Genomic DNA, 23,305 nt, shown 5'->3' on the forward strand with positions numbered 1-23,305 from the left:
ATTAACAGTCTAAGAGAATTAACAAATAGTATAAAGTGGCTATGAGCCAAAAAAGAGACTGAACAGCAAAGCCTCATAAAAATAAATTACTTAGAGGACTGGTTATGATGCAGATATAAGGAAGGCTGTCACAGAAGAAAACACAGCAGATCAAGGGATACTTTAGTGACACCCAGATGGACTTGCTAAGCATCACAACAGCAGATGGAAGCTGAGACCATAGTCTGTATCTCATGCACACTGCTGAAAACCAAAACAAACAAGTACACAGACAAAAAAAACCCACCCATACAAAGAAAGAGAAAACAATCTTGAGATCAGTCTGATCTCAAGAAATGGAAAGAACCTGGTCCACAAAATATTGCTATTGAGGGGCTTCTTTATAACAGTGACAAATCTTGTTAAGAAAACAAATGAAAAACATTAAACATTAAAATCTAAACATTAAAACCTAAACATTAAAATTGAAAGGGGGAGCTATAAGCTCACAGATTAAAATCTTTGTAGGTAGCCTGAAGACACTATAAAACTCAGAGGCAAAGGGAATAGCTAATCAATTCCTCTAAACAACTTGAGAAAGACCAAAAATACCACCAGAATGTCTCAACATCCAAGTAAGGAAGCTTCTAAAATTTATCTTCTGTAGAGGAAGAAAAAAAAAGGAAACACAAAAAACAACACAACAACCTGCAAGGGGATAATAAAAAAGGATTTAATATAAAGGCTTAATTAATATAAAGACTCAATAATGCAGGCCAGGAAAAAAAAAAAACAACTTCTCAAGCAAGTTTTTAAGAGTATACAAATAAACAGTAAATAATTTTTCAAACATAATCAGGAGTCATGGCAGCCTGCTAAAGAACTTCCAAACAAACAGATTATGCAGGTATTAAAAAGAACAACTAGAGAAAAACAGACTGTAGCAGAAAGTATTTGGGTTGTTTGGTTTAGGGCTTTTTTTTCGTGGTTTTTTTTTTTTTAATCTGTGTTCATTGTAGGATAATTCTCATGCCAAAACAATCTATGCAGGGGGAATAAGTCCGAAAGCCTGTCTCAAACTGAAGTATTAGTGTAAGGCATTAGAGACAAAAGCAGCAACATGAAATGTAAAAAAAAAATTACCATAAGCAGTCAGAATTCACCAGAAAGGGCCAATAAGACTCGAAGAAGAAAGAGCTAAAACTGTAGTAGCATATAACCTGCACCCAAAAGTTCCCCAGTACCCAAAGATAGGCATGTGATGTAATGCCAGTCTCTCCTGGGATCCCTCTCAGAGACAAAGGGAAGCACCAGCACGTCTGGCATCTACCAGGAAAAACTGCAACAAAGGTACCAATGTCCTCAGGAATCCTATGGTATGTGCTCAAAATACCCATAAACAGTTTGGAAAAGGGCTGAACAGCAGTCTGGCAAAGGTGAGGGTCAGCTATGAAGAAACACAAAAGGATCTCATAAGAGTCACTACAGAGCAAGAAAATGGCAGATGAATTTCAGCAGAGATGTGTGTGCAGACATGCACCTCAGACAGACCAATCTTAGCTTTATACACATGACAACAAGCTCTTAGCTGGCTACTAATACTTAGAGATATTTGGTGTTTATCATAGCTAGACTCATGAAAACATCACTTAGGTGCTCAGCAGCAGTCGAAAAACAACCCGAAATGCAGAACATAGAAAAACAGAATAAAGAAGAGAGAACATCACAATGTCACCTCAATGCATGATGAACACCATAATTGTGGTTCAATCGTGGTTCAATCACCATTTCCAAATGAATGCAAAGGAAGAAAGGATAGTTTTCAAGCATAGTCAAAGCTGCAACACAGTGGCCAGATTCTGAAGGAGTGAACACTTGGTTTTAAGGTTTATCTTCTCTGCATGGAGTGAGCACAACTGTCCTTTAATCCAGCTCTTTTGATGTTTAAAGGTAACGTCCATCTCAGGCCAACAGGAACAAGCTCCACTGCAGCTATCTGCATGCAAAGATAGCAGAAGTATCCAGAAAGTAGCCAGAACCCCATGAGCTCCTGACTATTCGTACTATATCATATGCCATGGAATAGAGAACAGACACCTATCCCTGCCAAAAACCTAACTGGTAGAACCAGGATGTGTGGGCCTGTATATTTTATATTCAAAAATATGCCTTGTGCAAACACCATGCACTCAACCTGAACAGTGAGTGGTTTTTTCATACATCCTCATTTGCCACATCAGCACTTTTCTCTCTTGGTTTATTTTCCATCGATTTGGGTCCTCTCCTCTGGTTAACCACATGTCAGATAAAATCTGCCAGTGCCTACAACTATGTATTTAATAAGCTGGGGTTCAGAAGGCCCAGAAACAGGGTCTGGGAATATGAACAGGACTGCCAGGCCTTTCAGTCATCCAACAGCACCTCAACCTTCTCTTAGGCTGGCAATTATCAAAAGCTTTACTTTAAAACCTGTAAGACCATAAGAAAACCAGGATGGTCAAATCCAGTTACTAGCGGCTACAACACTCAGCTGGGTGCACTTCTAAAATTGTCCTACTCAATGGCAGTAGCTGACAGCCACAGAAGATAAACCATGTCCTAGAGAGCAAGGAGACTTAATTACATCCTGCTCCCTGAAGTGTCCCCTTCAGAAGAGGGGGGATACAGAAAGCAGAAATGTGAGCAAAAATCTGTACTTTGATGAAACTAATTACTTCAGGCTCAAGAGGTAATTAGAACCTACTCACATAATTTATTAATTTTTAATGTAAATATCGTGATCAAAATATCTTTCTTGCATACTTTATTCTACATGCATTGGTTCTGGCTTCCTCTCAAAAAAAGGTGGGTTAATAACTCAGTTTAGATTGCTTTTCAGATAGTCTCAAAATCCTTCCTTATATTATAAAAACACTTTTAAAGAAACTCTCCAATAAATGCACCTACTATTTATACAAATGACTATATATGGAAGATAAACTGAGTAAAACACTTAGGAAGAACATATACTTTTTAGTTAAATATATTCAAAATATGTCATTGAAAAAGCTCCGTCAGCTAAACATTATGGATAATACAATACTTCACAAGACTCAAAGACATATTTTTCAGATTAACTGCACTGCAACATGTATTAAAAGTGAAATTATGGCCTTCCTTGTACCCATATAGATTCATAGAAGTCTGAAATACTCGTTTAGATTTGTAGAAGTCAGAAGTACTCATCTGACTCTTTGAGCTATTTAATACTGACAGTTACATATTTTGGCTGTCACTTTTAAATCAAAGCTAAAAGGTGGCTTTCCCTCGCCATTTTCCTCCTGACATAATAACTTGAGAATCTGGCTGTAATCAAGAAAATGTGTCAAGATGCAACTCACTTAAAAGTAAGAATGACAAAATTTGAACCAGGGAGCACAAGAGCTTCAGCACATAAGGAAACTGCTCATTTTAAGGGTCTGTTTAACGAAGGAAAAGGTACACTTAGGTACTCTCTCTAATAGGTCTTTTAAAAATACATTTTGCAAGAATATTCCTAAGATTTAACAAATAGGCATAATAGGACAGCATAAAAAACAGCTTTAATATTGAAAGGCACTACTGTCATTTTGTAATTACTTTTGAAGTGTTTCCTAAGGTTGTGCAATTACACACTAAAGACCGTTATTTCTATCACAACATTGTTCTTAAAGTTTACTCCCCTAAGGATGCTTTCCACACTTTCATATGTCTCTCAGCTCAACTGACTTCAAACCTAAGATATTTCTTATTTCATTTTTGACTCCATGATCAGGACCACATTCTGCAATGGCTACTATTTCTATTATGATAAAATTTCAAATAAAGGTTACAAACATGTTAACTTGCATTTAAAATATAACGGCCAAATGAAATCTCAGGAGTAAAACTTCAGACTAAATAATAAGAAATAGAGCAAAACAGATTCTGCAAATACAGGCATTTATGTGTTAGTTCAGGGCTTTTTCATAAGTACTGTAACCCTACTTCATTAAAGCACAGGTAAGAAAATAATAAAAATCAAAGAAAGCAAAAACCAATCTGGTAAATTGTTTTACTGTTAAACAGATGTCACATTACTTGAAGCAACTTTACAAAATCCCACCACCTATCAGTCAGGTTTGAAAATTCCCAGAGCTCACTGGTGCAGAAAACAAGCCCCAGTGAGAGTCTGTGGCCATTTTCTGGCATGAGTTAGCAGGGCAGGGATCCCCAGTGGGGTTTACAGGACAAGCTCCCCATCCATGTCCTCCTAGGTCTTGACCAGACTAGACACTTCTCAGACCACTGTGCTGCTACAAAGGACCAACCATCACAGTACCTGCAGCAAGGAAAGAGAATCCACCCACCTGCCAAGGTATATGAAGCAACTGAAGTGATTTATGAGGAGCAGCAGAAGGAACTGGGGCTGTCTAGCCTGGAGAAAAAGTTGTTGGGGGGCACCTTAATACTTTCTACAATTGCCTGAAAGGCAGAGCAAGGTGGGTCTTGGTCTCTTTCACCCAATAACAAAAAATAGGAAAAGAGAAAATGGCCTCAAATTGCACCAGGGGAAGTTTAGATTGCATATTAGGAAAAATCTCTTCAGTAAAAGGGTGAGCAGGCTACCCAGGGAAGTGCTGAAGTCACCATTCCTGGATGTATTTAAAACACATGTAGATGTGTCACTTAGGGACATGGCTTAATGGTGGATGTGGCAGTGCTGAATTAATGACTGGATTTGATGACTTGAAGGATCCTTTCCAATTCTATTTGAAACAATTCTATAGGAACAGGAGCAATATCAAGCAGGTGCTGAGCCAAGTTCAAAGAGCATCTGTTTTCCTAACACTTCTCTCAGAGGAAGCAATGTGTCCAAGTCCTCAGCCTGAAATCAGTGTTGCTGGAAAAGGACCTGGGGGGAATCTAAACTTCCTAGGATCTTCCTCCCAGACTAACCAAAGTACTAGCAAATTGGAGAAAGGGATATGGAAATTTTACCTGGAATCGAAGGATAGCAATCCCATTTATCCAGTCAGTGAGCAGATTCACTGTGTCAGCCATAGCATTTAGGGTCTTTAAAAGGTCCCACAGCACAAAATTCAGCTGTGGAAAGCAGGTGGAAAAAAGTAAGTTCTAACTACTCTTGCAAACCTTCCTGAGCAGCTCCAAGAAGCTATTTGGGAAATGGAGAGGTGGGCCAGAGCACCTCTTGTCCCAGCTGGTCTCTGGTGTATGCAACCAGAAGCCATTGCTCCTGCACTCTGGAACACACCTTCCAGGTAAGAAAACCTTCAAAACTAGAACCATGGATGGTGAAAGAAGAAAATGTTCAGACTCACATGTCATCATTTGTGGTCATTTCCTCTGCCTCTCCCAGACACAAGCCTGGAACAAGGTCACACCAGAAACAGCAAGGGGCTTTTATATCATATATGCACCACTAAAAACAAGAGTTCTGTTTAGAGAAGACACAAAGAAAACGTTTCTATACTTGCTGGTAAAACAGACAACTGGGAGAGTAAGTGTAGACACAGCCTCACACTCCTCCGTACAGATGGTGCAATAGTCCCTTCAATTTTCAGCATCACCTGAATCAGGGTCAGTGTCTGAAAGTTGTTTATTCAAGACATAAAAAGAAAAGATATGGAAAAGAAAATGTATTGAGCTGTTTTGAGTTTTAGGTTTTTTCATCAGGTTTGATGTTCAAAGAAAAAAAGTCAGGGAAAATAGGGCAGAACTGTGCCAATTCACTTATTTTTGGATCCAGATCCCCCAAAACAGAAGTTTAATCTGTTGGTATCTTCCATCATCACATATCAATGTGGCTTGAGCTGATTCAATTATTTTTGAAATATGCAGAAGCTACTATGGCAGCACATAATTATTTGGGATGACAGCTCCACTGTGACTGGGGAGGTAGGCACAGAATCAAACTCTACAGGTGTTCAGCTGCACTTTGGTCCCCAGCACATCCAGCTGCTCAAAAGATTTGCAGAACACACCTATCTGTGTGAAGTGTCCATCAGTTTGGAGTCATGCATGGAGCAGCCTGGAAGGCTCCAGTGACCACTACTGTCATAACAAGAAGTTCTCTTAATCACAGTGTAAATGCAGGATCTGTGATCTCTGGCTAAGGTCCTTAATCTAGAAGAGCTCTTGAAGGCTCAAAGAAATATATTCACCATTTTGTAGGAGTCAACAAATGGGTTGGATATATCTGTCCACAATAAGGAACTTGAAACCAATTTATAAAAATTTAAGGAAGATAGGCAGGCAAGTATTCACAAGTCCATGGCAGATCCACGATGAAGTTGCCAGTACAGGATTTGTGAATCCACATACCTGGCTTGAGGCTGATAAAGACAGCAGACAATCAGAGCCCAGTCCATCATCTGTCTTATTCCCATTGCACATCAGTAAACAGCTCTAGTCAGAATGTTATTTATCATGTCTGTCAGCTGCAGTAATGATTAGCAGTTGTGGATCCACCATTTTGAGTCACAATTTGTGGCATTAAATGAGTTTTCTGTTGCCAAGGTATTCATAAAACTTCAATTTATTAAAAGGCTAAGCATTTTTCCAATATTGCCATACTCGTAGTTTTATCCAATTCTTATTCAGAATTTAGGTTTTTCAATATGAAAGATGAAAGAGAAGCATGCAAAGTGAGGTTGCCACCAGCACCTCATTAACTCGATGGCTCTGTTTCCAGACTTGTTAGAGACCGGCAAACGAGACAAGCTCTTAGCAGCAATAAAAGTAACCACAGATGTACTGTGAGTGTCATTAGAGAATGAAAGAAGTAACAGCCCAGACTGATGCAGTACTGAGGACTGAAACCAGACAGAAAGCCAGGCAATTCCTGCTTCAGACAGGAAGATAGACCAACCTTTCCTGCCTAAAGAGATAATACTGCCTTTAAAAAGTCACTCTCAGAGAACATCAGAAGGAACATCTGGCAGGGATAGCAATATCCTAAGATTGCATCAAGTAACCAGCAACTATAGCTAGAAGAATATACTGCTATATGATGTCTAGAGACAAGAAAACAAGAACTAGGAACATGGGGTTTACTCATGGACCATTTTAATAGGGGACTTGAAAGCAGAACTGTACACTCAATTATAAATGGAACTGTGGAAAGAAAAGGCATTGTAAATACGCTGATGTTTATTTTTAATTCCTTCTCATGTTGGTAGTAGCAGTGGTATGGTAGAAAGAGTTTAAGGAGAGGTAGGATACCACCTGAGCACAACAACCATAGCATCAAGCATGCAAAAAAAACCTCTGTTTGTCCTTCAGTTAGTGAGGATTCTCTTACTTCATTACTTTTGCTCCAATTTAGCTTTCTTCTTGGTGGAATGAATATATTGGAGTTTGAAAACACTGTTAACAGATGCTTTGGCTTACTTTCAGTCTGCAAGGATTCCAAGGAACGTTTTCAGACCTTGGGTATTCTTGAGCTTTGGGAAAACAGTTGGTGCTCTTAAACTAAAAAAAGCTGTAAATTACATAGGGTTGATCTCAAAAGATATCCTAAAATTGAGAGTACAAATGGTCTTATCATATGCCTGTATTATTCCATGCAATTAGATTACAACAGAGCATCTCAAGAACACAGATACAAAATCACGTTGTCAGTGTGGTGACCTTTTGGTGTGGATGGATGAATTTTTCAGAGGGAAACTGATGAGATTAGAACAATACCAGAGGTACACATCAGATGCTTTTTGTACATGATGAAACATGCTAAAACTACTCATTCCACATGGACCTGGAAGGCTTTTCCCCCTTCATTTCAAGATGAGATTATGATCATGGAAATCTGGAAGGGCTTGGCTGATGTCCACCTTTTACCAAAAACAGCAAGAATTTATTTCAGGAATAACACCAACTAGAGGGAAGAAATGGACACCTCAGTTCAAACCCCAAGAGGCTAACAGGACTCTCCTGATCTCCTCCTTGCACAGAAAGAGTTATCTGCCAACCAGGTTGGCAGACAGAAAGTTTTCACGTACTCCTTCAGAAGAATGAGGCAGCTACTTCTTATTCCATGCAGGATCAGCTGATGGTAGGTTCAGTCAGTCTGATGCCAGAAAACCAATTCTTGCAGAATGTACATCTGCCATGCTGCAGGAACATCGACCTAGTTAATTGTATTCCCTCTTTCAGAACCATTGACTGCTCCTCTTTTTGCTACAGAAGGTATTTGGGTATGTCAGTAAAAGAGATGTGCAGCCAACCTTTAGTTTCTTGAATTTATAAATCCATAAAAACGTCCAAAAATCTATAATGAGCCTACCAGCACGATCCTGAGCTTTTCAGGAACTTCAAGGAAGTGGTTGATGGGGCAACTAATACCTCTGCTGCACAGCCAGCCCTTAGGTGGCTGACCCAGAACAATCTCAAGAGTGCTTTGGAAGAGGGAAGGCTACACCACGCCATGTTGCAGAAGCACTTTTTGCTCAACACATGCCCCAGTTGGCCAAGGGCACCCTCAAGAAACATGCACCGACACACCAGAGCCTACACACAGCAACCACATCTTAAAAGATTTACAAGGTCACATGTGGCAGCAAAAATTCAGGAGGGAGATAAGGGCTGCAACTAATGTTAACACCACACAGCAGGCTTACAGATCCTGAGCAAGGGGAACAGGCCAGACAAAAGAAAACGTGTATCTGGTAGCAGACTGGTGAACCGTAAGTTTTCAGAATAGGAACAGAAAGAAGATCAAAACAGGTTTAAATTTTCCCCCACTTACAACACAAGTACTAAAAGATTTTGATATCCCTGAAGTGTAGGTTCTTTTTGAGGCCTTTATCTATGGACTAGGCACTCTTTAAGTCTAGAAAAATGCATGGATAAAGGAAAGTTATGGTCTTCCAGTAACTTGTACAATTTGGGCATCACCCCTGTCTTCAGAGTTTTTGTTTAATCATGTAAGAAACTGATCACAATTTCAGATATTTCAGGTACTGTCATATTTTACACTATGAACTTAAAAACGGCTCTATTTTTCAATCTCCTGCCAATTGTAGTTATAAGAGACATGCTCCTGCCAGAGACAAAACTGTTCTAGATACCACTAAAAATGGCCATAAGCTTTTAGTACTAAAAAGGGAGAGATTGGCGAATAATGAGTTTTCCATACATTTTACATTGAAATAATAACACAATAGTCAGAGAGAAAACGAAGCTGACCTCTGGCATTTTTAAGTCCTGAAAGGCTTTCACAGGTTTGGGAAAATAATTTACTCTCTATCGATTAAAGCAGCAGCTAAACATGGATGACTGATCTCATTTTGCCAGCTTGCAGTTCACGCCAGGTAGAGAAATACAGAGGATACTCTGACACAGGAAATTCAAAGGTTGATACTATCACTACATTATTTATAATTACAAGCTGTGAATGGTCATCATTCAAGCTGACTCAAGTTTTATATCTAGTGTTTGAGGAGATAGAGTGCTTAATACCAAAGGTCAAAATCACAATAGTTCTCTGAAACAAAAGCAAAATCTCCCAAGAAACCTCTCTCAGTAATAATAGCAGTACATTGTCTGAAAGAAAAGTAATCTGATTTCCAGGCACACTTTGTAAGTAATCTTGTTTACTGTAATTTTGCAACAGCTTTCATAAATTTTTCATCTGAAATCAGGAAAGCTATAGCTTGTATTCTGACTAGTTGAAAGAGCTGAGTAAGTAAAATACATCACCCGTGTGGCTGGCTTTGTTTGGGAACACTTAAGAATACTTTGTCACATGAAAAAAAACCCACAAAAAAAGGCAACTCAGACACCACAGTGATATATTTTAACAACCAAATAAATGTTAAAATAGAAGGAAAGCGTTCTCTCAATTCCACTGGTTTCCAATTTTTTTAGCTTAGAACATGAAAATGGTTCACACTTCATGAATATCCATCCTAACAATGTCCAATCCCACATTCCATGTTCTAAGCTGTTCTATGAAGCACAAGCAAGAAATCCAAACTGTTATAGTGAGTCATTTTGGAGTTTTTCCTCCACAACAGGCTTAAGTAATTTTCAGTGAAATCTTAACTGCTTTGTACAAAATCTAAAGGAAACAACTGTTAAGAAATATTTCCCTTAACTCCAGATGCATAGAACTATCCCACTTCACTTCCACTGGGCCTTCTCTACAAAATTACATCTTCTGTCAAAACAATCACACCTGTACAAGTTGTGCAAGATAAAAGATAAGGATATTAATACCAAGATTTTGTGGCTCAGATACTCCTAACCACATGTCCCTTTTATATCATCAGGCACAAAAAAATTACTAAAAGTCCACAGCTTTATAAAATATGTATCCTTCATTCAGATGCAGGTAAAGCAGATCTAAACCTTCAGGAATACTTTAATCACAAATGCAATCAGAAACTAGACTACAATAAAGTGCTTTTAGGTGAAATTCTGGGCAGGATTCCAAAGGATTTTGTCCAGCATCCTGTGGCTGGAAGTTCCATATAGGCAAGCTTTCTCCCTGCCTGAAGTCACTTTCATCTGTCGACTGGAAACTTGGATGAAGCCCACCTCTTTCTCCACTCACCCATCCAGTTCTTAGCTACAGGAAGATAAAGGCTCAGGAAAACGGTTTTAAAAGCTTTTTTTTTTTACTCTTCCGGTATGTCTGGAATTCCAAATGCAGACTGAACTATTAAATTCACTCTGAAGAAGTAACGCCTGGCAAGATTCAGCCAGTTCACAGTTTTGTTTCCATAACTTTCAGCACTCCTTCCATCTGGATCCAGTTTTATGCTACCTTCATTACTGCAAATGATGTACCTCAAGAGATGAAATTACCAAAATAACCACATGCAACTTGTAAACAAGCTGCAGACCATACCACGACTGAAAAGTACATAATTTAGTACTAAACACTATCAAGCCCAAATTCTGTCACCTTGACTGTGGGCATGTACAGTGTACATCTCCACAGTTATCTCTGCCTCACAGACTTGCAGTTCCACCTTCCAACAGTCCCTTCAGCCCTGGTGGACAAGCACCCACATTAACATACTAGAACGAGATAAGTGATCAAACCTGTATTTTGCACACAGAGCTCCAAAATTTAAACCTTTGGACATTAAACAACTAAAATATGAAGCATCACCATTACTGGCCTCATTTTTACAACTGTTTTCTATTTAGTAGGAGTGCCTGAACAAAAAGCTTAAAATACAACTAATACAAACACCAAAAGGAAATAAACCAGCAATCGACTCAAAGCTGAGCTAATCCTGCAGGCAGTTCCTGCAGGTTTTAAGGCAAAAGTTTGGTCAAGCAAGAAAGCAGGATAAGCAAACACTGGCTGCAGTGCCTCTAGGAGAATCCATTTGATTATACCGACCTGCTCATCCTTGCCTTTAGAGATAACTAGCTCTATTCAATAAACATTCAGCTTTCCAGAAGACCATAAAAAGATTCTTTTTTTTTTTTTTTTTTAAGGGAGGGGAAGAGTCTGAGACCACACAAATACCCATTCACTTCAGAAGTATACAGTAATGCCAACAGCCTGCTTCTACTCCTTAACAGCGGGAAAACTCTGTAAAGGACCAAGAATTTTACTGCCCTCTGCAGCTTTTCCTTTGCAAGGGCAAAACGCCACCCATTTCAGGGGAGATAAACTGATACCGACTGTCACCTGCTGCTGTGACACATTTTTCTTCCTAAAGGCTGGAAACCCCACACTGAGCACGCAGAAAAGACATCCGACCAACCAAACTTCACCTTCCTTAAAAACGAAGGCTGCGCTGTCCCAAAAGCTTTCTTGAGAAAATGGGTCAAACGCTAGAAAATGATATCATAGGGGATGGAGGGGGCTAGCACAAGGAGGGGCACAGCCTCTGCTTACTTGCACTAAAAATATTACTTCATATACAGGTACCGACTGCATTTTTGTGCGGCGACGAAAGCCCTGGCCAAGCCGCCAGTTGGAAGAGAGCGGAGCCAAGGAATTAAGTGAATTAAACTCGATGCGCTTGTTGACTCAGTTTTCGCTCCATCAGCCGCGCGGCCGCTGCTCCAGCGTCGCCTCGAAATATCGGGCAGCAAAGTTCGGGCGGGGGCTCCCCGGCCCCGCCGCCACCTCGGCGCCTCCGGCCACCAACTTTCCGCCGCAGGAGCTGCAGCAGCGGCTCTCGGCCGCCCCGTCCCGTCCGCCTCGGCTGAGAGTGCCGGCTACAGCGATGCCAGCGGGGCGACACGGGAGGGGATGCCGGGCGGCGGCAGCGGGGATGCCCGGGAACCCGGGGATGGAGCGGGTCCCGGACCGGGAGGGCGTCTCTTACCAGCCCGGAGGCGAAGAAGACGGCGAGCAGAGCTAGGCAGGCGCCCATCACGATGAGGAGCAGGAAGACGATGAGCGGGTGCTGCTGGCTCATGCAGTAGTAGGACTCGTAGAGCCAGTCCCGGGAGCGGGACTGCTCGCCGCTCGCCCCGCAGCCGCCGCCCGCCTGCTCTGCCCGCTCTAGCAGGTAGCGGCGTCTCCTCCTCATCATCATCGCCTCTTGCCACATCGGGCAGAGCCCGCGCAACTCCCTCAGAGCCGCGGCCGCCGCTGCTGCAGGAGGCGGCCGGGGAGTGGAGCGGGGCGCGCTCCCGCGCGGGAGGCGGAGAGGAGGAGCCGCGGCGGCGGCGGCATGGGCACGGAGCGCCGGGATGCCGCGGCCGCCGCGCAGCCCGCCCGGGGCTTGGTGCGCCTCCGGAAGGCGCCACCCCGCACGCACATGCCTTGCCCGGCTCCCCCGGAGGCGGGGGCGGCAGGCGCGCTCCTCCTCGCCGGGGAGGGCAGCGGCCGCCCGCACAGACTAAGCGCCCCAGGGCGGCGGCGGCGGGAGGTGCCTTCGCGGGAGACCGTGAAAGCAGCCCCGGCCCCACGCCCCGCCGCACCAGAGCCGGGAGATGCCCCCGGGGTCGGGCCACCTGCCCCGGCCTCCCCCTGCGTGGGGCCGGGAGCCCTCGCCGCCCGGAGGGGCGCGGTGCCGCCGCAGGTGCCGCTCCCGACAGCGGCCGTGGGGCGGAGAGCGCGGCGTGTGCCGCTCCCGGCCCGCCCCCGGCCCTGCCCGGCTCCCGCGGGGACGCCGCTGCCTTCCCCAGGGTGTGTGGCAGCACCTCCCGGAGCCGGAGGGAGAGACATTTGGAGATTGCTTTGGAATTGCTCCCACGGGCGGAGGGCTCTTGCAGGACTGTGTCACTGGGTACCTTTTCCGGAGGCGGAATCCCCTTTTTAGAAGCCATACGTCGAGTTTTGTCAAGACGAGCATTCAAGTTAGAAAGCAGCATGACACATTTTTCCCCAGTTTACCATGTTCCGAAGGATTTGTTTCATTCCTACCAAAGCAGGGATTGGAAAGATGCTGGACATCTAACACAATAAAGTTACATATCTGTCATGCACAGCATTTACAGGCAGTTCTGCATCACCAGCCCGTTGCTTCCCTGAATGTCCCCTCCCCACAGGTTAAGTCGGTCTCCGCCCTCTCTGATCTACCCTCCAGCCTCTGTTGTTGCTTTGTCACGTCCTTAAACTCATGGAGGCTGCCAAAACGCTCCCAGGAGAGGAAGAGAACAGAGTAACACAGATGCTAATGGGCCTGAATGTCCCACGGGTGTCTCCTGGTTATTGGAGTAATGTTAGAAACAAGAGGGTCTTGTGAGTACTATGCTACTACAAAAAGTGAAAAACTGGAGCTGACATAAGTGGTCATAAATTGTTATAAATGACAGACATAGAATAGAGGGCTGACCATTAATCAGGTGGAAGAGAAGGCAAGTAACTAGAATGATATAGACCAAAACTACATGGACTGTGAACTAATTTATATTTAACACCTAAATTCTGTGCCACTGATTTTTCTGTCCAGAAAAAGAAGAGATGGGTCCTCCTCCACGAGTGTAACAATGCCAAGAAACCAATAGAACGTACAGCTCCAAAGCCCTGTCCATATATTTGCACCTCTTAGAATCCTCTGTTTTTTAAAATGGATGAGACTTGAGCTTTCCTGCCCCCTGTTCCTCTCAGCTGGCTGGATGGAAGAAAAGCTGCTTGTTTTTCACTCTTCCTTCCCCTGAAGCGCTTTCTGGAGCAGGAGGAACACATAAAGGAGAAGTGGAAAGTTACAACCGCACCCACTGTTTTGGGAGAGAGAGGGTGAAAAACTCTCAAAAAGCAGCAGTGGTAAGATTGAAGGATGAAGACAAATCTATGTGGGGAGAACATTCTGGCAGAATTAATTGCTGGGAAGGAGTCAGTAGAGGTGGGTGTGAGAATTTTTGCAACATGAAAAGGCTTTACTTGCAGTCACTTCAAAAATTATGGAGTTGGCCACCCTCACTGTCACACAGACATATATAGTGAGATAAGCATAGGGAGTTTAAAAAAATCAAGAGCCAAACCAGAATTACAACATAAAACCTCTTGAAAAAGCAGATCTCAGAATCTGGTATTTGAAGGTGTTTTGACCTCTCAAAGGTGGAAAGACCAGGATCACATATACACTTCTTTAAAATTCAAGAATAATTCCATGATCCTGTAAGTAATCACAAAAATGTAAAAGATCTGAACAGGCAAAATTAAGAAAGTTCTCTGTTCCATGTGTACAACAACCATCCTCACAAAAGCATTTGAAACTTAGACAGTATATTAATACAGATGGTTGAAGTGGTTGTCTTCTTCCCCCAGCTGATTCTGCTTTCATAGCTTTCCACTGCTTTCCACTCCCTGAACCTTAACAGGAACGGCCATTCAAAAGAGTTTACTGTGATGATCATGTAATTTGTTTGTTATTTCAGTAAGGTCTTATGCCTGTAACAGCTAATTCCTCATTATATTACTCTCATGCAATTTCTCAGGAAATAAAATTATAATTGCACAGCAAAAACTTAATTAACCCAAAGGTTGCCCAGTGGTATCTCATGCCTTTCCAAAACAATGGGATAAGCATAACTCCCTTCTGAAAGACCAGACATAAGGTGTTTCAACAGCAGAGCAAGAGAAAGTAACATGGTAACAAAAGGAAGCAAAATGATCATGTATAAACATCAGCTCCTAAGGGTGCAGGAGCAGGCAATTGCTGGATGCTTGCAAGTCAAATGGGTGAGGCAGAAGGCTGGCTTGGCTGTACATGAATCTTTTTTCAGAAGTAAGACGAAAAGGAAGGCCAGTGGAAGAAATTTCAGGTGAAATGGAAAGAATACTGCTTGCCACTGTAGGGAGAAAATTGGTGTGGCCAAAGGTCAGCTGAAGTAGATGTTGGCCAAAAGTGTAGGGGGAAATAAGAAAAGGGTTTATTTGAATATATTAATGGCAATACACAGAGTAGAAATAAAATCAGCCTGTTAGAGGATGAGGATGGTCACCTCCCATATAGGGGCATGGAGAAGGCAGAAGTATTTAATGCATTATTTGCCTCAGTCTTCTGCATGGATGATGGAACAAGGGGATCTCAGTGCCCTGAGCTGGAGGATTATGACTGAGAGGATGATCAACTCGAGTCAGATCTGTAATTTTATGGGACCTGCTGCTCCAGCTGAATCCCTAAAATTCTACGGGGCCTTAAGGGATTCATCCAGGAATCCTCAAGGAGCTAGCTGATGTCATTCCAAAACCTCTCTTGATGATTTTTGAGCAGACTTGGGAATCGAAAGAGGTCCCATCTGACTGGAAGCTGGTGAACATTGTCCTAATTTTCAAGAAGGGCAAAAAGGAGGATCCCAAAAACCACAGGCCTGTCAGTCTCACTTCAGTGACCAGTAAAATCATGAAACATATTATTCTGGAAAGTATTGAAAAGCACCTACAGTACAATGCAGCAATCAGTCACAGCCAGCACAGCTTAAATCCTGCTTGTCAAACTTGATTTCCTTTTATGACAGGGTGACCCACCTCGTTGATCTAGAAACGCCATTATATGTAATCTTTTTGGACTTCAGCAAAGTTTTTTATATCTCACGAGGGAGATGAGAAAATATCACAGCAAAGCTGGGATGTGTCTCACAGTATTCCTCTGGACAAAAGATCCAGCATACAGTTGGATCGCCATGTTATATGATGGGTGAGCGAGTGGCTCACGCAGAGTTACAGTGAATGGGGTACCATCAGGCTGGTGTCCAGCTCAGCATATTCTACAGTTCTGATGCTACAAGTCTATTATATGTTTCCACTGGGCTCCTGTGGTTTTTTGTCCAGCTGATGGACTCCCCTGCTCTACTTTCTCTCTCCAAACTAGAAACCTGCATGTTTCAATTCAAACTTCAGCTAGAAACATCCCACACCTTAATGTCTAAAACCCTCTCCAGTTCTTAGAGCAGATCTCTAGATAGAGGCAGTGGCCCAGTGAAAAAAAGCTCCACACTGTCATGTAGATAATGACTGCAACATGCTATATATGGACAAGGTAATTGAAACTGTGCAGTATCCAAATCTGAATTTGAACTTCTAATATGAATGCTCCACTTTTTATTTAACATATTAACACTTTTTTTTTCTCCCCACAGGATGCAGTTAATTAAGTGAACATTATTGCAGTTGAATGACAATTATGTCATTGCTAAAGCTGAAATGCCATATGTTTTTAAAGACCGATTACCCTAGGTAGCTGAAAATAAGCATCCTTACTTGGCTCAGCCTGAAGGTTTGCTATGCCTCAGGGAAAAGAAAGGTACAGTGAATTCTGTAATTTGTGGTTGAAAAGCAAAGGACTTTCAGAAAAAACCTCTTCATGTGTTCTACCTTATTTCTCTAAATGAGGAACAAAAGCAAAGCTAGCACTTAAGATTGTCAGAAACTGTCTCCTGTGTACCCTTGGGACTCCAACAACATGAAAGAATTTGTTCCTTAGCCAGCTGGTGTCTAAGCATCTGTTGTACCCCTCTGGAGAAGCAAAACAACACAGAACAAAAGGTTGAGGTCCACAGCTGCTTGTCAAAGCAGCCATGAGCCAGAGGCATTACACATTCCCGTAGCAGATTAACTTAGAGAACTTGGTCCCTTCCAGCCTCAATTGTTCTGTGATTCTGTGTTATCACAGCTTACTTCCAGTGTCAAGGGATCTGTGATAAGTCTTAGGGAAAGAGATAAATAGGAACAGGATATACAGGAGAACCTCTTGTTCCTACGTTGCTCTCTTTGCCCCTCTGGCTCAATCTCCATCACATCTTTCCTTCACTTTCCCTTCTCTGTTGTCTTCTGCATGAATGTTCTGGTCAGGGATACAGACTAGCTCCCAGCAGAGACAGATCCTTTGCTCTCAGCTACTCTGTTCAGCTATAGGGCAACCTGAGCCACAGGAAACAAATTGCAGGGAAAGCTGCTGAATCCCACAGTCCTGTAAGACGAAAGCACACAAAAGAGCCATAGCAATTGGCCTGAGCAAAACTCTGCCCCCAAGTCCACTGGTGGTCAGGTTGTCCCCATTAGCACCTGGCCACCAAAGCTGCCCATTGCTGCAGCCTTGAGGCTGTACTGCCATGGCCCAGCTCCATCAGGGCACCTCACACTGAGCTGAGATTGCAGCTCAGGCTGTCCTACCAGCAAGGTTTCACATAGCCAGGGCTTCAGTGGCACTTCAGAGCTTGGATGTGGCAGCAGGGCGAAACTCAGGTCAGCCAGACCTGCTTAGGGCTGCTCTGGAGAGCCATCCCTGCCATAAGATCAATGTGTGAATACATCTGGTGTGACCAGGGTCTTAACATTATTTTGTCCATGAGTGATGCATACCTTTTGTTGTTGTTGTTGTTGTTGTTTAAGACTGAAGACTGCTATTTTTTACTGAATTTTCTGGATTCATTTTACTGAGTTCAGTTAACAGGACATGCTCTTTCAAATCTTATAATGGCAGCTTTGTGTTACTGCTGCTCTTCGAAAAATGAGGACACAATTTCCTACAGAAATAAACTGGATTTCACACACCTGGAACCAGGTGAAATTCACTTTTGTTTTAAATATAGACTTGCCTGTGGTGTTTAACATTGTTATTTAAGTTGCTAAATAACAGTCTGACTGTTCTGTAATTCCTTGTGCAATTTTTCTCCCTCCCCCTTTTTGAAAACAGTATCTAACTTTGGGCCTCTCTCAGCCTCCATAAACTTTTAAGAGTGTTTACTAAAAAGTTCTGAGGTTATTGAAGGAATTACTTGAGATTCAGATTATCTGAAAGTACCTCAGTAACCTCTCTTCTTGGATTATTTCCTCACAGATGGTAACTACTTTGGTCATCTAATCATAGATAACCTTTTTATTGAAGATAGAAGCAAAATATAGATCAGATTTTTAAAGGTTTTGGACCATCTGTTATTAGCTGAATAGAGGGCCAACAATTTCCAAAGTCTCCTTTCAAAAAGCGTGTGACAAACAAAAAATTATCCAGAAGTGCATCAGTTTTCTCTCTTATACCTTGGCCTTTCTTATTTTGATCATGCTATTCTTTACACTCACTCTTTTAATATTACTTAGTTTCTAAATTCTCTATAATATTATACTTTTTCCATTTCAAGGCATTAGCCTTGAATTATACATTTCCTCATCTTTCCTATTGGGACAGTTTGTATTTAGTTGCATTACTTAGGAAACCACCTATTCTTCCAGATAACATGCTTTCAGGTGGGAGATCTAGGGAAGATGGAAGGAAAGCAATAGAACTTTGGAAATTTGGAACTGCTCAGGTGGTTTTATAGAATTGCAAATTGACTGGACAAACTAAAGACAAGTACCATAGGCAGCTCAGGAAAGACCTGTTTAATATATAACTACAGACAGAAGACTTTTACAGCTTTCAAATGCACAAAGAATAAGATAATAAATAACTTACAACATACAATAATACCTCTATACTGATCAACCTTACACCTTCATCTTGAGTTTATTACCCTACTTACCCTACATCATAAAAAATATTGCAGAATTGGAGACAGATTCTTCAGAGAACAGTTAATCCAAAACAAGGAAGAGTTTCCTCTGTTTAGCAAATATAGAGGATGGTTATCTACACAAACAGAATATAGGAGGAACCATACTAATGCATGTAACATTACTCTAGAAAAGACTGCTTGGAATTTTTTTTTATTTTTTTTTTTAAGAAAAAGGTTAGACTGAAAATTAAAGGAATTAAATGCAAAATTGGTAAATAGCATATGTTATTTCACTGTGGTAGCTAATCTGTTAGAGCAGAACTCTGTCAGAAGAGGCTTCTAAAACAAGAATTTCAGGTACAAAACTGATTTGGTTTTATGTCTTTCAAAGTTTGATAATTGTCAATAATAATATAAATTACAAGGAATATTGATGCTGCTGTTTCATGATTAGCATCAGTGCAAGGCAATGCAGAGATAAAAAAAAAGGAAAAGGCAGGTTATGTCAAAATGGGTTTCTTGCATCTTCTACTGAATAATGATGCAGCTTTTTTTTTTTTCTATTCTCAAAGACCGGTTACTAACATGGACTATTCTTTGTTGTCATTCAGTTGGGGTCAGTGGTGTTCCAATGAATTTAATAGACTAAAAGAAATGTTGATTTCCTGAATAAAGGGCAAGACTATTGATTCAAAGCCTACTGAATCACACAACACAGTCTACATGTTCTTCCTTCAATAAGGAAGGCATATATATAGTAAAATTATTTTGGTTCTAGACATTTTATTATGATCTTTACTCCATCTGCACAATCCACTGAAAGTTAAAAAAATGCACCTAAAGCAAACTCATAAGTGTGTAATGCTTCAAAATTATTCCAATGATTAAATCAGATACAAAGCATTTACTGACCTATTCAGGTTAATTAGGTTAACTCATACTACAGAACAGAAACACATAAATCTAAATATAAAATGAGCAGCTGAAATGAGAAATGCACCTAGGTAAATTCATATCCAAGAAAACCATATTCATGTGTATATAAAAAAACAGTTTTGCAAAATCTCTGTGTTGCTTCAATTTTTCCCTCAGTAGCTGTCATAGTTATGTTAAAGGAAGCTTCCTCCCAAAAAAAGCTGCAAATGGCAGTGCAAATAAATGGCACAATCCTGCAAAATTCAGTATATGAACTGAGTTCTGAAAATACTTAAAAGCAAACAAAAGTCTGTACATGTTAATTCTGGGATTTCTGTGGAACTTTTTGAAAGCTTGGAACTAATTAGTGAAATAGGTTTTCGCAAAATGGCATGACAAGTATTTTCCCTAGACAAAAAAATTTCCTGCTTTTAATTTCATAGTCTTCTTGTCTCCAAGAAAGACCATCTCGATTCATGTTTTTATAATTATTGTGGTATTATTTATTTAATGGCCAAAGTTTTGTTTGGACTCAGAAAAGAACTCTAGGAAATGTTACCAAGAAGTTAATATTTAAGTTGGACTGGACTTAAAACTACAGGAGAGTTGAACATCACTCCAGATTTGGACCACAAGTAAATTTTATCCATAATTTTTTCCACTTGCCAGGGCTGTAGTCTCTCTCACTCCTGCAGAGGTCCTGCATTTCTTCCTCTCCTTCTTTCACAGCTTCTGCATGTTCTGATAGATAAACGCTGCATGCTCCTTTTGGAGAGGGAGCTGGCACTGCTTGCTTTCAGACCTCTGTTCTGCCACTTATTGACCTCAGTAAAAACATGTTAACCACAGATGGCTTCCAGAACCATGTGAAGCTGTGTGAGGTAATGGTTTCAGCTGCATACTTGATAAGAGCACCCAGCTGACAGCAGAAAGTCGTAAGAGTTGGTAATGTTCCAGAACCCAAGTCTGCAGTGTTCTGCCAAGGGTAATGGATCCCAGGATTTTGGAGAAGATGTTATTTCCGGGCTGAGAAAGAAACTGAGCTGCTGCTGAGGATAAGAGGCCACTCTGGCCGTGAAATCCCCTGGTACTGAATGAGTGATAGACCAGGGTGCTGGAGCCCAGGAGGTTGGAGAGATTTTCTGAAGGGAGGCTTTGGGTGTGTGGGCTGAGTCAGGTGCTGGCACAGTGTCACACCTTAAATAGAGATTGTGGGCTGGCAGCACAGCCTAACCCTTCTTAGCACTAAGGAGTGGGGAGCAGTAGGGTAAATGTCATTGGCAAACCCAGTCCAGCCCTTTGCCTTGCTGGTGAAACCTACCTCATGTCGGAAACATTTCTCTTGCAGATTTGGAGAAAAGGTATTTATATTAATCAACAAAATGTTCCAGCTTTAGAATTTTTCTTCAACCAGCTGATGGATACACAACTGCATATCCACAATGTGTATTTGGTGGGGAAGCTTGTGTCTCTCAGATGTTTGAGCACCATCTTATCACTAAGCGTCTTTGTGTGAATTTTTCCATTTTTTGAGATCAAGATCTCAAAAAATAAAGTACCGGAGACCTATCCATTTCACAAGAGCTTTCTCACTCCTTAGGGCTGAAAGAAAAATCACTATTGAGGCAACATGGGACCTCCAAAGATTGTTTAGTCTGACGCACCCCCCCACCCCCGCTCTAAAGAGGGTCATCTATAGCAGGTTTATCAGGAGTGTGTCCAGTTGAGTTTTGAGTGCCACCAAGAATGTTGACTCATCAATACCCTTGAGCAACCTGCTCCTGTGTCTGATCATCCTTAAAAAAGCTTTTTCTAAGCAGTATTTGGTTTTTTGCATGTTGTGCCCATTGCCTCTTGTCCTTTCACTGAGCAACACTAAGAGTCTGTCTCCATCTTTTCTGTTCTCTGTCCCGTCAGGTATTTATATGCTCTCATATCCCCCTGAACCTTCTCTTATCCAAACTAAACAGTCTTGAGCTTTCCTCTGAAGAAAAATCCTTCAATTGTTTAATTGATTTTGTGACCTTAGGTTGGACACATGGCTTGGAACATTTGTCTAAAGTCCAGCATCAGTCTGGACTGTATTTCTCTTTTGTTTAAAACATAAAACTGCAGTGTAATAGCAAACTCCTGCAGAGGAAGAAAGTCAAAAGAGGGCAATAAACTGATGAAAAAATACAAGAGAATGCTTCAACAACTTAGTAGAAAGCAATCAAAGGCAACAGTGACAGTGGAAGGGTTCAAAGGATTTCGCAGATGTAGGAGTATTTTGGAAAATAATCCACATATAAAGAAAATTATATTAATTAGAAGGCAATCTAATAATGAATAAAATTAGGATAAAATCATACAGTCACAGAAACTATCCAGTTATAAAAGAGGTCCTTCATAGTGAAGCAAGTTTCTTAAAAAAAAAAAAAAAACAAAAAAACAAAAAAGCACAAAAAGTCCAAAACAAAAGTTGACCATTACCTATGCAGCTGAGACATTTAGAAAAGAGTGGAATTTTTAAGAGTAAGTTTAAATGCAAGTAGAAATCACAAAAGACAATCATAATTCCCAGGAGCAAAGCATGAAATGTTATAATTTCCATGCTGATATAGTTAGAGCAAGAAGAAAAAAAAAACATGCAATCTTATCTAATTCACAAACTGATTGCATTGGTCTGAAAATTTGAAAATATCTAAAGGAACAAAAATGATAATTTGCTCAATAAAAAAATAAAAAGAAAGTAGAAAAGAAAAAAAAAATTTGCTATGATTACTATCTCCTAGGCTAAGAAATCCTGGGTTTGCTAATACATGGTAGCTTCATGTTTTAAACAAAAGAGAAATACAGGAATTTTCTGGATCTATGAAAAGCTCATCTTTTAAAATAAAATGTATTCATTGACTGGGAAAAAAATTAAAATTATAAAAGCTGAACAAATATTTTGGTTACGAAAAGTCACAGTAATACATTATGAGGTTTAGGAAGGTCAGTATTAGTTTTGTGTGCTGTTGATGCATAATTAAGCTTGGGAGCTTTTTTCCTACCTGAAGTAGTCATGCATGTGTCCCTTTTATTACCAAATTCACAGCTCTGGTTGGAAAAAATGACTTGCACCTGATTTTTTCCAATAAGGCTGATGATCTCAGTTATAGAAAAAGACAGGGGATATGGTATAACAGAAATCAAGACCTAAACATATTCTTCCACAGAACCTCTTTGATCTTAAACTCAATTTATTTTAGACTAACGGGGTTTAGTAGGGAGAAGAGGAAGACTATTCAGGCCATGTGTTTTAGCTACATTAATTTTCATGTCTGAATCAACAGCTATAAAATTGATATTAAATGTAGATTGGAGGAATTGTCCTGACTTAAATGAGATATTTCCTTATATTGTGCATAAGCAAGTGTAGAACTCTGTTGCAGGATGCTGTGAATGCTAAATATTTGCAAGTGTTCAAGTAGCAACTGGAGAAAGATGTGTGCTGATGAAGGAAATCTGATGCTGGCCATTAGGCTCAGAAACAACTTCCACTTCAAAAAGTTCC

The 23,305-nt window shown here is 41.0% G+C and overlaps 1 protein-coding gene across 1 annotated transcript in view; it reads right to left on the minus strand.

Annotated features, from left to right (window-relative positions):
- ADCY2 (adenylate cyclase 2) overlaps window positions 1–12,999 on the minus strand; it is a 206,010-nt gene extending 193,011 nt beyond the window's left edge. The window contains exon 1 of the mRNA XM_064428914.1: window positions 12,294–12,999. Coding sequence (XP_064284984.1) covers window positions 12,294–12,521 — 228 coding nt within the window. The 5' untranslated portion in view covers window positions 12,522–12,999. The remainder of the gene's footprint in view (window positions 1–12,293) is intronic.
- Window positions 13,000–23,305: the final 10,306 nt, after the last annotated feature.

Source organism: Passer domesticus, chromosome 1, assembly GCF_036417665.1.
Source record: "Passer domesticus isolate bPasDom1 chromosome 1, bPasDom1.hap1, whole genome shotgun sequence".
NCBI classification, from domain to species: domain Eukaryota; kingdom Metazoa; phylum Chordata; class Aves; order Passeriformes; family Passeridae; genus Passer; species Passer domesticus.